Here is a 17,230-nt window from a genome sequence, read left to right on the forward strand (position 1 = left end):
CTCCCCCACTGACACCTTAGTCACCTGCCCTGCCTTATTTCCCAAGAGTAGGTCAAGTTTTGCACCTTCTCTAGTAGGTACATCCACATACTGAATCAGAAAATTATCTTGTACACATTTAAGAAATTCCTCTCCATCTAAACACGATGGCAGTCCCAGTCGATGTTTGGAAAGTTAAAATCCCCTTCCATAACTACCTTATTATTCTTACAGATAGCTGAGACCTCCTTACAAGTATGTTTCTCAATTTCCCTCTGACTATTAGGGGGTCTATAATACAATCCCAATAAGGTGATCATCCCTTTCTTATTTCTCAGTTCCACCCAAATAACTTCCCTGGATGTATTTCCAGGAATATCCTCCCTCAGCACAGCTGTAATGCTATCCCTTATCAAAAATGCCACTCCCCTCCTCTCTTGCCTCCCTTTCTATACTTCCTGTAGCATTTGTATCCTGGAACATTAAGCTGCAAGTCCTGCCCATCCCTGAGCCATGTTTCTGTAATTGCTATGATATCCCAGTCCCAAGTTCCTAAACATGCCCTGAGTTCATCTGCTTTCCCTATTAGGCCCTTTGCATTGAAGTAAATGTAGTTTAATTTATTAGTCCTACCTTGTCCCTGCCTGCCTTGACTCACTTCTGTTCTCAGCTGTACCCGCCTCATATTGTAAGAAGCATGTTGTCGCTCATACAAAAAAAACCTTTGGGATAATGAGTGAAGGATCAAGCATAACCTCCACCTTCAGTAAAAGATCAAATTTCTTAGGTTGGAGCACTTAATCATCTATTTCACTCTGATCACACAGAAGTGCTAAAAGCAAGTAAGGATCTATTCAGCAAATAAGTTCTAGTTAATTTAAATTAATGTAATTGGGGGAAAAAAAACAATACTTTTGCATTCCTTTTTCAGCTGCTGGTTGAGGATTTGTGATAAGAATCATTTGGATATAGTGGCTAGAACAATAAACCCAACTGGAGGGATTCAGTAGAGTTGACAATGGGGAGCCAGACAATGTGGTATATTTGGTCTTTCAGGAAGTGTTTGATACAGTCCCACATAAGAGATTATTGTGCAACTTAAAGCACATAGGATTGGGGCAAGTGTATTGAGATGGATAGAAAACTGGTTGGCAGAGAGGAAACAAAGAGCGGGAATTCATGGATCATTTTCAAATTGGCAAGCAGTAACTAGTGGTCAGGTGCCACAGGATCGGTGCTAGGGCCCCAGCTATTCACAATATATACTAATGATTTGTATGCAAGAACAAAATATAACATCGCAAAGTTTGCAGACGATACCAAATTGAGTGGGATAATGAACTGTGATGAGGATGCAGTGATCCTTTAGCATGATCTGGACAGGTTGGGTGAGTGGGCAAATCAATGGCAGATGAGGTTATTCACTTTGGAAGCAAAAACAAGGAGGCAGATTATTACCTGAATGACTGTAAATTGGGAGAGGACCTGGGTGCCCTTGCGCACTAGCTGCTGAAGGTAGACATGCAGGTGTAGCAGGCGGTCAAGAAGGCAAATGGTATGTTGGCCTTTATTGCAAGAGGTTTTGAGTACAGGAGGAGGGATGTGTTGTTGCAGATATACAGGGTCTTGGCGAGTCCACATCTAGAATATTGTATGCAGTTTTAGTCTCCTTTTCCGGGGAAGGATGCTCTTGTTCTCGAGGGAGTGCAGCAAAGGTTTACCAGGCTGATTCAGGGGATGGCGGGACTTACTTATGAGGAGATACTGACTAAGTTAGGATTGGTTTCAGTGGAGTTCAGACGATTGATTTCATTGAGATTTTTAAAATTCTAACAGGACTAGACAGTAGATGCAGGGAGGATGTTCCTGATGGTGGTGTGTCCAGAACCAGGGGTCTGAGGATTTAGGACAGAGACGAGGAGACATTTCTTCAAAGAGTCATGAGCCTATGGAATTCATTACCACAGGAAGTAGTTGATGCCAAAACGTTGAATGCATGCAAGAGGCAACTAGATACAGCGCTTGGGGTGAATGGGATCAAAGGTTATGGACAGAAAGCAGGATCAGGCTATTGAGTTGGACGATCAGCCATGATCGTGATGTATGGCGGAGCAGACTCGAAGGGCCGAATGGCCTCCTCCTGCTGCTATCTCCTATGTTTCTATATGTTGCTCAAGTCCATGCAACTACAAGTATTATCAGCCGTGGTACAGAAACAATTATTTTATTTTCCTGTTGCATCTTTTTGTCATTACCAATCATTTAAAACTTTCCAATACTATAATTATCACTTTACGTAATACGTTTTCCCTGCTATTCCAATGGGAAAAAATTAAAATCTGAGAATTGACTAGTGCTATAGAACATTACCGGACACAAGAAGATCTGCATCTCAACCCAGCTGGACCCTGACATTAAAAATGCAGATGATCTGTAGATTATATAGATGATTGATTATAAAGTGATTACGTCAGTCAATTTAACACTGAGCAGACCAATGGTAAAGCGGTGTACAGAATGCAGAAAGTACAGATTAAACAAAGTAAAAAATGCTGTGTTTTTTGGTTACAATGATCTAAATAATTTATGGCTCACACCATTAGTTGCTCATTTGTGGTTTGTATCACTTTGTAGGTGAAGTATACTGAACAATTTTCTCCTTTATTGCCGTCATTTTATGAAAGCATTTTCCTTCCATTAACTCCACCAGAGAGATTTGAAATACATGAGGTGGGTATGTTCTTGAGGTTCCAAACTCATACTCCCTCCTGTGATGATAATCCCCTTTTAGACTTTAATAATGAAAGGCTCACCTTTGGCTATTTTGGAAAAAAAGTTTTGTAATAATACATTTTGAGATTTTAACAACATTTTAACTATAACAGATTCAAAATAAGATTTAGGTATAGTAAAGATAATTTTTAGAATACTAGGTTGTGAAACATACTTTCTGCGACGAGCTTCCCTCATGATACGGAGTTCCTTTGACTGACTGTAAATCATTTTCGGCAAATGGCGGTGACGGGCTATGCGTTTGATGTGAGGGTGATGCTGGAATTTTTCTTTCAGTTTTTGGTTGTAGTTCAAACTAGCTTTTTCTCTTGGTGAAAGCTAAAGCAGTAAAATAAATGATATAAATGCAACAAAAATGTTATACATATTATTCAAGAACATAATGCAAGTACGTTTTTCAGGTTCGGAATTTCAAGCTTCACATCTCTTCACCACCATTGCTAATTGTTATTTTAGTTATAAAGTCATTAGAATAATACAGCACAGAAACAGACCCTTTGGATCAACTAGACCTTGCCAACCATAATCTTGAAATAATCTTGTCCTACCTGCCTGTGCCTAGTTCATATCCCTCCAAACATTTCCTCTTAAATGTACTTAAACATTGTAACTGTAGCCATATTCACCCTTTCCTCTGGAAGTTCACTCCCCATATGAACTACTCTGCAGAACAAAATAGTCTCATATCTTTATTAAAATCTTTCTCCTCTTGCCTTAAAAATATGCCCCCTAATCTTGAAAACCTCCATCCCATGGAAAGAAACCTGCCATTCACCTTATCTGTACTCTTTGTTATTTTATAAACCATTAAGGTCACCTCTTAACCTCCTACTCTCCAGTGAAAAGAGTCCCAGCCTACCCAGTCTCTCCCTATAACTCAAACCCTCCATTCCCAGCAACATCCTCTTAAATCCCTTCTGACCACTCTTCAGCTTAATAATAGACTTCCCATAACAGGGTGACCAGAACTGGACAGAGTAAGCCAGAAGAGGCATCACCAAAGTCCTGTACAACCACAACGTAACATTTCAACACCTATATTCAAAGACCTGAGCAAGCATGCTAGATGCCTTAACCATCTTATTTACATGTGATGCAAACTTCAAAAAATTATTTACCTGAACTTCTAGGTGTCTCTGTTCTACAACAATGCCCAAGCTCATACCTTTAATTATATAAGTCTTGTCCTTGTTTGTTTTCCCAAAATACCTCACATTTATCCAAATTAAACTCCATTTGTCACTCTGCAGCCAACTAACCCAAATGATCAAGATCTCTTTGTAATCTTAGATAATCTTCTTTACAGTCCATTTACCACCAGTCTTGGTATCATCTGCAAACTTACTAACCATGCTTTCCACAGTCTCAACTAAATCGTGTATATAAGTGACAAACGAAGGTGGACCCAGCACCGATCCCTGTGGAACCCCGCTGGTCACAGGCCTCCAGTCTGAAAACAATCTTCCACCATCACTGTTTCCTGTCATTAACTCTATTGTGTATCCAATTAGCAAACTCACCCTGAATCCCATGTGAGCTAACTTTGCTAATTAGTCTACCCTGTGGAACTTTGTCAAAGGCTTTATTGAAATCCAAGTAAACAATGTCCACCACACTGTCTTCATCAATCTTCTTGGTTACTTCCTCAAAAATCTCAATCAAGTTTGAGAGACACTATTTCCCTCAAATAGGCATGCTGACTATCCCTAATCATTCTTTGCCTCTCCAAATGCAGATAAATCCTATCTTTCATAATCATTTCCAACGACTTACCACCACCGAAGTCATACTCACAAACCGACAGTTCCCAGGCTTCTCCTTACATCCCTTCTTAAACAATGGCACATTTGCCACTCTCCAATCTTTCGACACCTCACATATTCATAGATGATAGAAATATTTCTGCATGAGCCCGCAGTTTCCTCCCTAACTTCCCACTAAGTCTTGGGATATACTGGAAATTTATCCACCTTTATATTTTCTAAGATGACCAGCACTTCCTCTTCTGTAATGTGAACTGCTTCCAAAACATCAATATTTGAGTTCTCTAACCTCTTTCTTAAAAACAGTAAAAACTAATTCAAAATATTCATTTAGTATCTCTCCCATCTCCTGAGGTTCAACATAAGGGTTTTAAGTTGCTTCATTACTAATATTTATCAACGTGAGTATTCTTTATATTCCTGTAATACAACACATTGAATCACCTTACCAAAGTTCTGAATAATTAGAGGTTTTTTCCTCATGGTAGCACATAGAAATTATTAGTTACTTGGAATAGAGCCAGCGAAATAAATCATAGCAACAAAACTGGATACAAACTGAACCAGAGAAATAAAACAACTTGCTGAAGTGACTGGAGTATAAAAATGTCTTTGTAATTCCCTCCTGTTCCCAAAACTCCACCGAAACTCTGTTCCTCTGAATCTTTTGTCTTACATAGAACATAGAACATAGAAGAATACAGCGCAGTACAGGCCCTTCGGCCCTCGATGTTGCGCCGATCCAAGCCCGCCTAACCTACACTAGCCCACTATCCTCCATATGCCTATCCAATGCCCGCTTAAATGCCCATAATGAGGGAGAGTCCACCACTGCTACTGGCAGGGCATTCCATGAACTCACGACTCGCTGAGTAAAGAACCTACCCCTAACATCTGTCCTATACCTACCCCCCCTTAATTTAAAGCTATGCCCCCTTGTAATAGCTGACTCCATACGTGGAAAAAGATTCTCACTGTCGACCCTATCTAAACCCCTGATCATCTTGTACACCTCTATCAAGTCACCCCTAAACCTTCTTTTCTCCAATGAAAACAACCCCAAGTGCATCAGCCTTTCCTCATACGATCTTCCTACCATACCAGGCAACATCCTGGTAAACCTCCTCTGCACCCGTTCCAGTGCCTCCACATCTTTCCTATAGTATGGCGACCAAAACTGCACACAATATTCCAGATGCGGCCGCACCAGAGTCTTTTTCAACTGCAACATGACCTCAGTACTCTGGAACTCAATTCCTCTACCAATAAAAGCCAGTACGCCGTATGCCTTCTTCACCGCACTATTTACCTGGGTGGCAACTTTCAAAGATCTGTGTACATGGACACCAAGATCCCTCTGCTCATCCACACTACCAAGTATCCGACCATTAGCCCAGTTCCCCATCTTTTTGTTACTCTTACCAAAGTGAATCACCTCAAGTCTGAACTAGAGTTTCATAAAGGCTTAGCATAACCTACTCATACTTGAGTCTGTGTCCCTGGTAGAAAGCCAACAATACCGCAAGGTATTTCAAACAGCCTTTTAAATTATTCTGCCATGTTTAAGAATTTGATGATATATAACCCCAAATTGCTCTTCTGTACTCACTTTACATTACCTCTTCTCATTCATCTGACCAAAATATCATGCATATTATCACCTCTGTATTAAATTTCATCTGCCAGATGTCTGTCGATAGCATATCTATGCTGTCCTTTAAGTCTGTTTCTTAAGTTTTCAGGTTACATGCTATTGAAAAATTTTGAAACAATGCCCTTGAGATCCTACTGCTGATCATTGACACATATAAAACAAGATCCTAGTGCTAACCACTGGAGAACACTACAGTATAATTTTCCACCAATCAACCATTCATTACTACTTTCAACCTCAAACCTTTTTTTAAAAAAAATGACATTTTCCAATCAACCTGTTCAGAAATGTTGTTGTACACCTTTAAATGTTAAATTTTATATTTTTGTAAGTAACAATTAGCTATGTCTCAGATTCCAATGCTGATTAAAGGTCATCAACCGGGAACTGTGGAGTAAACAGTAAATCCATAATCACAAGCAGGAGAGTGAGTGTGTTATGGATTTGACAATAAAAATTTAAGTGTTAGCTCAAGCAGTCATTTTTATTGTATTGAGACATGTCAGAAGGAGGTGGAAACCTGCTTATGATGGGCTGCCATTACCACTAACCCCAGCCCTCACTAAACTCACGCTAACAGGCCTTCTGACACTTGGTCTCTCCCTCTCCACCCCCAAAATTTCTGATCTGACCCAACTTTTATTGCACTATATCACTTTACTCCCAATTGCTGGTCTAAGCATCACCACCATATAGCTTTTTTTTTTAAAAGAGATATTGATAGATGCATTACTGCTTATTGGAATAATCGTATAACCAAATTGATAAGGCTGCTTGATGTACTGAGAACGCATTGCAGTGAGGAAATAAGAACCTTACAAATGAGTATAGATAGGATAGTGGGCCAAAATGTGACAGATGGAGTTTAATATGGATAAGTATGAGACCATGCATTTTGGGTGAAAAAAAATGGAAAGACAACCTATTATCTAAATGGGGAGTGATTTTGGGATGCTCCGATGTAGAGGGATCTGGGTGCCTCATTCATGAGCCACAGAAAACTAGCATGCAGATATAGCAGATAATAAAGCAAATGGAATGCTGGCTTTTATAGCTAAAGGAATAGAATTTAAAAAGGTAAGAAAGTATTGTTGCAACTGTACAAGACATTGGTGAGACCACACCTGGAGTACTGTGCGCAGTTTTGGTCCCCTTATTTGAGGGAAGATGTAATGGTATTGGGAGGCACTTCAGAGGAGGCTCACCAGATTGACCCCTGGGAGGAGGGGTTTGTCACATGAAGAGAGATTGAATAGTTTAGGCCTATACTCTCTGGAATTTAGAAGGGGGGAGATCAAATTGAGATATTCAAGATGATAAAAGATATGAATAAAGTAGATGCCGAGCCAATGCTTCCTCTTGTGGGGCATTCTAGGATGTAAAGTCATAATCTTATGATAAAGGGGTAGCAAATTTAGAACAGAGTTGAGGACAAACTACATCTTCCAAAGGGGTTTGTGAATCTGTAGAATTTGCTACCCCAAAGTGTGGTGGATATTAGGAAGTGAGTAACTTCAAGGAATTAGACAGATTTTTCATTGGTAATGGGCTGAAAGGTTACAGGGAGAAGGTAGGAAAATGAGGGTGAGGAGTATATCAGCCATGATCGAATGGTGGAACAGACTCTATGGGTCAGATGGCCTAATTCTGCTCCTATATCTTGTGAACTTTGCTCCTTTTCCAAGAGTGAAAAGCAACTTTTTTCCCCATTCATTTAATAGTGCAGACTCTTGCAAAAGCAAAATACTATGCTTGGTGGAAACATACACAATTGCGGATGACACAGAATTTGGAAGTACTGTAAACTATGAGGACAGGGTGGATATTGTGAAGTTCATGGAGCGTGTGGAGACGTTGCAGATGAGGTTTAATGAAGAGAAGTATGAGGGGACACATTTTGGCAGGAAGAACATTGAAAGCGAATATAAAATTGTGGGTACATTGCTAAATGGCATGCAGGAACACAGGGATCTGGATGTGAATGGGCATAGGTCAATAAGAGTGGTAGGTGGAGAGAGCAGTAAATAAAGCATACAGTATACTTGACTTTATTAACAGGGGCATGAAATAAAAGAACAAATAAATTCTCAGACACTTTAAGCCTCAGCTGGAGGGATATTATGTATAGTTCTGAATGCCCGATTATAAGTAGTATGTGAATGCATTGGAGGGATTACAGGAGCGATTGACAAGAATGCTTCGAAGCATGAGGAATTCCAGTAGAGGATAGACTGAAGAGGTTGGGACTGTTCTTAACAGAGAAAATGGCTAAGATAAGATCTGATAGAGATTTTCAAAATCATGAGTGGGCTGGAAAGGCGTAAACTGTTCTCCTCTTATGAAAAGGAACAAGAGGATACAGGAGCAAAGGTGATGCAAGAAAATATAATTGTTAGGATACAGAATGCACTGCCTGAAAATGTGGTGGAAAAAACTAGAGGTAAGGGGGGAGGTGTGGGCACAGGTTTTACAGTTCCTGCGGTGGCTGGGGAAAGTGCCAGGATGTGAGGGAGGTCCTGGGCCTCCTTCACTGCCGCTCCCTCACCATCAGACGCCTGGAGGAAGAACGCCTCATCTTCTGCCTCAGAACACTTCAACCCCAGGGCATCAATGTGGATTTCAACAGCTTCCTCATTTCCCCTTCCCCCACCTCATCCTAGTTTCAAACTTCCAGTCCCCTTGACTTGTCCGGACTTGTCTGACCTGCCTAGCTCCTTTTCCACCTATCCACTCCACCCTCTCCTCCCTGACCTATCACCTTCATCTCCTCTCCCACTCACCCATTGTACTCTATGCTACTCTCTCCCCACCCCCACCTTCCCCTAGCTTATCTCTCCACGCGTCAGGCTCTCTGCCTTTATTCCTGATGAAGGGCTTTTGCCCAAAACGTCGATTTTGCTAAAGCTCCTCGATGCTGCCTGAACTGCCGTGCTCTTCCAGCACCATTGATCCAGAATCTGGTTTCCAGCATCTGCAGTCATTGTTTTTACCACAATGGGCTAAATGGCTTCTGTGTTGATTATGTGATGTATCGCATGTAGTCAAGCAGGCTGCTATATGCTATCCTGTATGATGAAAAGGAATTGAATATAAAAAGGATGCTATTCTTCAGTTGTACACAGCATTAGTGAGATCACATCTCGAATACTGTGTGCAGTTTTGGTCTCCTAATTTAAGTAATTCGGAAGAATTAGGAAGAAGAGTTACACCCTAACCATTGACTTCTCCACCTCCTGATCTTGCCAGGCTTGCTGTGTTCTTCTAGCCTCCTGTTTGTGTATCCTAATTTAAGGAAGCATACAAATGTGTTGGAAACTTTATTCACAGTAGGCTTACTACACTGATATCTGGATTTCACGGTTGCCTTGAAAGTATATTTTCAACATAAAGGGGTTATTTTCACTGGAGTTTAGTAGATTAGATTAGATTCTTTACAGTGTGGAAACAGACCCTTCGGCCCAACAAGTCCACACTGCCCCTCTGAAGAAAAACCCACCCAACCCATTCCGCTACCCTATATTTACCTCTGAATAATGCACCTAACACTGTCGATAATTTAGCATGGCCAATTCACCAGACCTGCACATCTTTGGATTGTGGGAGGAAACCAGAGCACCCGGAAGAAACCACGCAGACACAGGGAGAATGTGCAAACTCCACACAGACAGGTGGGAATCAAACCCAGGACCTGGTGCTATGAGGCAGCAGTGCTAACTGCTGAGCTACCGTGCTGCCAGTTAGTAGAGTGAGGAGTAGCTTCAATTAAAAAGTGAGAGGTAAGGATGTTACCTCATTGGCCAGACCAGAATTTGAAAGCAGTGTTTTCAAATTAGGGGTTGCTTTTTCAGACCAGTGATGAGGAGAATTTTCTTCTTTCAGAGGATTGTGCAATTCTCACCTCAGAATATGGAGGAAATATGATAATTGAATATGCTAAAGACTGTTCGCAAAAATTTTGTTCAACAGGAGAATCAAAAGGTTTTTGGAAGAAAATGGGAATGTGAAACCTGAAATACAAATGGATTAGTCATGAACTTATTAAATGGTGGAACAAGCTTGAAGGGTCGAATGATCTACTTTTGCTCCTATTTCATATGACTATTATTAATTCACCAAAAATAATTTTTTCAGCCCATCTTCAATGTATTTCATAACAAGTAAACAACATCACTCCAAATCCAGGAGTAAGGTACACAGCTATTCCAAAACCTTTTTTTTTCCCCACCACCAACATCCTGGAGATTAACCTTCAATTCCCAGAGGCTACAGGGCAAGCTTCGAGAGTTGGCAACTCTAAGCATGACCACGAGTTTTTTGCTACTTGTCCTTTTAATTCTCCTTGTTCCCACACTGACCTCTGTCCTTGGTGTGTTACATAGGAATGTAGGAACAGGAAAAGGCCATTGAATCCCTCAAGCCGGTTTCACCATTAAAAGGAGATCATGGTTGATTTGGGAATTAACCTGCTTTAACCTATATCCCTTAATACCTTTCCTTAACAAAAACATTTCTAGCTCAGATTTAAAATTAATGACAGATCCAGAATCCACTGCCGTTTATGGAAGAGTTACAAACATCTCCCACTTTGTGTGTAGAAGTGCTTCTTAACATCTTTCCTAAGCACACTGTCCCTGAGTTGCAGACCATGTCCACTGTTCTAGAATTTCTAACCATGTATGTAATCTTTATCTATCCTGACTTTTCCTGTTAATATCTTGAAGTCTTTGAACAGATCACCCCAGATAAATCTCGAGTTTCAATCATTAATTCCACAAAACACTTGTACCGAAGAACTGTTCACCAATTTGACAAATGACTTTTGATAGAAGCTATTATTTATAAAGTAACTCCTCTGGAATTACCCCATCAAATTACAGCTTTTTAAATTAAAAATAATTCATTGATACAGGAAAATCAGTAAAAACTGTCAAATTTGTACTTTATGACAGTAATTTTCAAAAGGATTATATCCAAACAGGTTTGCTTTCATTTTTAAGTAACATTCTTCCCAGTGCAATTCTTTAATAACACTGACTAACCTCAGAAAAATACCACAGTATTAGGTACAATGTAATAGAGTTCCTTTTAAATCTGCCAAGCAAAAAAAAATCATTTTACTCTAATTAATTCGCAGCCTTCTCTTTTGCACCTCAATCAACAAGGAGCTCCAAATTCCATTACCAGTTAAATAAACGTATCCATCTCCATCCAGTCAACTTGATTTTCGCCCCAAGTCTGCTTAAATAGCTTCTTGTCTTAATAAATCCTGCCTGATTCTTTTTACTGAAAAATGTCAAAACAATCTAAATTGTAAGGGCTTTTATTATAATTAAAAGCAATGATTTTCTTTAATTCAATTTATTTAAGAAGAGGAAATTGCTGCTGATCAAGTACAACTGCAATGCTTCTCTAGACAAAAAAGAAAGAACATCAATAAAGTAATTTATGAAAGCCTTCAAAACATGGGCAACCAAGTGGGAATTTTTTGCTAGATAATCAGTAGATTATCAGGCCAGGAAACTCTGCTAAACTGCTGATGAGAATAATGTGCAGGTATATTTTTCATAGTTACTAAATGCAACAATCCTAAGTCAATCACAGTTATGGTTTTAAGGCTTTAGTCATTTAAGTCAGTCAAATCTGTCGTTCGACAAGTGTTTAAAAGGAAATATGATATCCCTAAAGGAGAATAGAGAACCACTTAAATTTTATGACAAATTGGTTTCATGTCAATCATTACTGATTCTAGTTTTTATTCCAGATTATACATAACTGCTTGATCTTCAATTTTTCAGTTGTCACTGTGGAATTTGAATGTTCCAGTCTATCAGGAAGAATACATGCATTGATCAAGTGACAATCTCAGGCATTCGAGACATTCCAGCTAAAACTCCCTGTACTAGAGCAATGTCACAGACTTCAGCTTGATATGGTCAGTGTGCAGACCAATAACATTGGTGGCTAGTTTGAATCAATCTCAGAAACCAAGGTAAATCATGGCAAAAACAGGCTATGTTGCTTTGGGGAATAAAACTGGTTATCCATTTGTGTCTTCCATCAGGTCAGATTATTGGACATAGTTGGGAGGAAGTATAATTTGGAGGAGCACGTAGCTAGGGTGAAACCATGGCTATGTGGGACAGACACTCGTAATCTATTGTGGACAAAGCAACATGGTCATAAAGGTACAGTTGGTGTTGTTATAGGAGTCACAGTTCTGGGCGCATTCTGATTCCTGGGCTATAGCAGTCCCTTTAGCTATCTTCCATTTTATCTGAAAGTTGAAAATAGACCATTTCAAAGTGGTTCAAACATCAGGCACTTCAAATCATAGTTTATATAATTACTTCGGTTTTGTGCCCTGAACAACATAGTTGCATATTGCAAGATAATTTTATAAATAAGCAGCATACTTTAATTTTTTTATATAATTCTTTTAGTGTAGAAAAATATCTTAAAGATGCTTGACAGGAAAAAGATAAATTTTTGTTGTACATTTTAACAATGAATACTGAAAGCTATAGCTTTGGAAGAGTTTGATCCAGGAGTAACTGCTTGAAGTTGAAACCTGAACATGTGTATAGATAATCAACTTTGAAATGAAGTATGACCTTTATAGGAACCAATAGAGTCAGTGTGCAATAGCACAGAGACAAGCCCTTTGACCCAAACTGGTCCATGCCAGCCAAGATGTCCACCCATGCTCACCCCATTTCCCTGCACTTGGCCCATATCTATCTAATTCTTTCCTATCCAATGTAGAGAGGAACCTCAATGATCCAGCATTCGATTATCTGAATTTCGGATTATCTGGACAATATCGAAAGGTCCTGATCCTTGGCTAAACTGTTATCCAGCGTTCGAATATCTGAACATTCAATTATCCGAATTAAATACTGCCGCCCGTGTTGTTCAGATGATCAAGCTTCGTCTTTTTATCTAATATTTTAAATAATGTACCTAACTCAACCACTTCCACTGGCAGCTCATTCCATATACGTACCACACTCTATTTAAAAAGGTTACCCCTCAGGTTCCCTTTTCTTCTTTTCCCTCTAACCTTAAACTGATGCCCTCCAGTCCACGATTCCCCATCCTGGAAAAAAGACTGAGGACATTCAGCCTATCCACGCCTTGTGATATTTTACACCTCAAAAGGCCCCCCCCCCCCCCTCAGTCTCCTACGCTTTAAGGACGCTTTAAGCTTGTCCAACCTCTCCCTGTAACTCAGACCATGGGGTCCATGCAACATCCTTGTAAATTTCTTCTGCACTCTTTCCAGTTTAATAACATCCTTCCTCTAACGAGGTGACCAAAACTAAACACAATACTCCAAGTGCAGCCTTCCCAACTTCTATATTCAGTGCCCTGACTGATACGGCAAGTGTGCCAAAAGCCTTCTTCACCACCCTTTCTACCCAAGACTCCACTTTCAGAGAACAGTGAACCTGAACTCCAAGATCCCTTGGTTCCACTACACTTCTTAAGGCCATACCATTCACCATAAAACCCTTACCTTGATTTGTAAAGCAATGTAATTTGTAATGTCATGCAATGTAATGAAATTTTCACCACAACTCCCTTCATTACCAAACACTGTCCAAACTCCAGGCCTAAACCTTGCTGAGCTGTGTATTTTGCAGAATATGCTGTTATTTAGAGGTTATCATGTATTCTTCAGCTCAAAACTTCTCTATGGCATAGCTTGGTTCAGTGAGAATGGATGCACCAAGGGCAAAACCTCCATGAACGATGAGTCCAATACTTTATTTACTTCACCATTAAACAATCAAGAATACAGGAACAACTAAAAGGGGCAAACTGAAGTGGATGAACTAAAAGTCAAATCAGATACAGAGGCAAAAAAAAAAGAGGAAAGAAAGAACAACGGCTTGAGAGAGGAAGAATGAAGATAGAAAAATAATGTAAAGATGTAAGGTGTCCTGGAAGGGTTAACTTCAGAAATTTAAAGACTGAGCATCAACATAGCAATGGTTGGCATCAATAGCTTGAGAAATCCCTGGTCTAATATGTCAGGGATAGAAGGTGGAAGTTACGGCCCATTACAAAGAGACTAAAACATGCATGAAAATGTATATGTCATCACAGCAACTCTGACATCTTGGCAGGGCAGTTGGCTGGCTAGACACATTTGTTACATTGCCGCTTTAAAGGATGGCTCATAAGGGCAATTAGTTTATTGGATAATCAAAAAGAATGTAGCAATACTTTTGCAACCCAGTGTGTAGGTGAATAGGCAGCTCAGTGAACCATCTCCAAATCTGTTTGAGCCTGGCCAAAGTGACTGCTAAGATGTCTAGGTGGTCGACCACTGAAGGGATTGTTTATTTGACTATCTGCACTTTTCCAGTTATGTCGTGTCAGGTGCCCTTGGAAAGGGAGCATGCTATGTCCGCCCAGTACATTAGAGACCTTTCACAACTTGTGGGTGCCACGGGGCTGCAGTGCACTATCAGTTACAATGTCTTAATTTTTAAACTTGATATGTTCCTTGGTTGATTTAGTTTTTGTTCCAGTTCCCCTTTCTGGAGTTGATAGTGTGATTACTAGCTCATTAAATTAATTGGTTTTCAAGGAGTATAAAGAGACTTGTATTGGCATAGGTGATGTGTTACATATAAACATGGATCAGGAATAGGCCATGAAACCCTCAAATCTGCTCCATCATACTGAGTGTTCATGGCTACCTACTTCTGATGATGTGTCACCCCCTTGCCTAATATGACTTTATCTACTGTTGTCTTAAACATATTCAAAGAATCTTTCTGAAAGGGTGGTGGAAGCAGAGTTCCAAAGACACTCAATCTTCAGAGAAAAAAAATTCTGAGGGCAGTACGGTGGCACAGTGGTTAGCACTGCTGCCTCACAGCGCCAGAGACCCGGGTTCAATTCCCGACTCAGGCGACTGACTGTGTGGAGTTTGCACGTTCTCCCCGTGTCTGAGTGGGTTTCCTCTGGGTGCTCCGGTTTCCTCCCACAGTCCAAAGATGTGCAGGTCAGGTGAATTGGCCATGCTAAATTGCCCGTAGTGTTAGGTAAGGGGTAAATGTAGGGGTATGGGTGGGTTGCGCTTCGGCGGGTTGGTGTGGATTGTTGGGCCGAAGGGCCTGTTTCCACACTGTAAGTAATCTAATCTAATCTAATCTAATCTTTGTGAATGGGCAACCCATAATTTTAAAGAGTGACCCCTAGTTCCACATTATCCCACAACAGGAGACATTTTTCTTTCTACATATACCATGTCAACACCTCTTCGGACCTTGTGTTTTCAACTAAGTCAACTCTTGTTCTTCACTTAGTGGATACAAACCTTGCTGAACCAGCTTTTCTCGCAAGACAACCCATTCATTTCAGATATTAGTCAGGTAAACATTTTCTGATCTATTTCCAACATATTTGCATCTTTCCTTAAATAAGGTGACTAATACTTGGCACTGTAATCCAAATAGGGCGGTAATTCAAAACTAGTGGGCCTATTTTTAAAGGAGAGAGGAAAAAGATTTAAAAAGAACATGAGGGACAACCTTTTTACGTAGTAAGTGCGGATTGAACTACCAGAGAATGTGGTGGATACAGGTACCAGTACAGTTACAATGTTTAAAAGGCATTTGGACAAGTTAATGAACAAGAACGGTTTGAAGGGATATGGGCCCAGCACAGGCAGGTAGGACTAACTTAGTTTGATAACATGGTTGGCATGGACAGATTGGACCGAAAAGGTCCGTTTCCATGCTGTATGTCTCTAAGTGATCTCAATGTCCCGTAGGAGGATATATTCCTCTACTTGTACATTCAATTCCTCTCACAATAATAATATCTTTTCATTAGCTTTCCAAATTGTGTGCTCTAACAGCATATTAACTTTTAGCACTCTCATACTCAGGCATCCAGATCCCTGTGTCCAAGACCTGCAACATGTTTTTTATTTTGCCCTAGTTTTCACATTTCCCACATTTTTCCCCATTTACCAAATCATTGTCACTCATTGAATCTGTCCATATCTTTTCTATGTTCCTTGCCTACAGCCACCTACAATGCCAGCCACAGAAATGCTACGAGGTGATTTTGCACATGGATGTATAGTTCTCCACATGGAAATGGTGATGGCCATAAGTGCATCTGTGGAATTATTAAAAGCTATTGTGTAACAATACGATAAAGTATTGTAGTAGTATAATATACTTTATACTATAATATATTGTGTTTTATATATATTGCATTATTTGCATTACTATTTTATATGTTAAAACAGTATTCAAATGCAAACTACTGTTTAAAAGTCAGTAAAACGTAATCTTAGACAAGGAAGCTGCTAAATAAGAGATTATAATGTTAGGGGCAAGGTACTGATATGGATAGAGATTAGCTGACTAGAGACAGAAAGTGAGTATAAAGGGTTTTATTCCCGGATGGCAGTCAGTGGCTAGTCGAGTCCCACAGAGGTCAGTTTTGGAACCACCACCGTTCATGTTATACATCAATGATTTGGATGAAGGAACTAAGGGCATTGTTGCTAAGTCTGCAGATGACACAAAAGGTAAGTGGAGGGACAGTGACTGCTGAGGAAGCAGGGAGACTGCAGAAGGACTTGGATAGGCGAGGAGAGTGGACAAAGTGGCAGCAAGTGGAATACAATATGACAAACTGAGAGATTAAGCACTTTGGTAGGAAGAATAGATGTGTAGAATATTTTCTAAATTAGAAAGACTTTGGCAATCTGAAGCACGAACGGACTTGGGAATCCTAGTTCAGGATTCAAGGGTAACGTGCAGTTTCAGTTGGCAGTTTTTATTTAGATTAGATTACTTACAGTGTGGAAACAGGCCCTTCGGCCCAACAAGTCCACACCAACCCTCCGAAGAGCAACCCACCCAGACCCATTCCCCTACATTTACCTCTTCACCTAATACTACGGGCAATTTCACATGGCCAATTCACCTAACCTGCACATTTTTGGAATGTGGGAGGAAACCGGCACACCCAGAGGAAACCCACGCAGACACGGGGAGAATGTGCAAAC

The 17,230-nt window shown here is 40.1% G+C and overlaps 1 protein-coding gene across 1 annotated transcript in view; it reads right to left on the reverse strand.

Moving 5' to 3' along the window:
* The window catches only part of dcaf13 (ddb1 and cul4 associated factor 13), a 75,144-nt gene that overhangs the window by 6,329 nt on the left and 51,585 nt on the right, over nt 1-17,230 (reverse strand). The window contains exon 10 of the mRNA XM_043688437.1: nt 2,927-3,090. Within this exon, the coding sequence (XP_043544372.1) occupies nt 2,927-3,090 (164 nt within the window). The remainder of the gene's footprint in view (nt 1-2,926; nt 3,091-17,230) is intronic.

The sequence above is a fragment of the Chiloscyllium plagiosum genome, chromosome 4 (genome assembly GCF_004010195.1).
Source record: "Chiloscyllium plagiosum isolate BGI_BamShark_2017 chromosome 4, ASM401019v2, whole genome shotgun sequence".
NCBI classification, from domain to species: Eukaryota; Metazoa; Chordata; class Chondrichthyes; order Orectolobiformes; family Hemiscylliidae; genus Chiloscyllium; species Chiloscyllium plagiosum.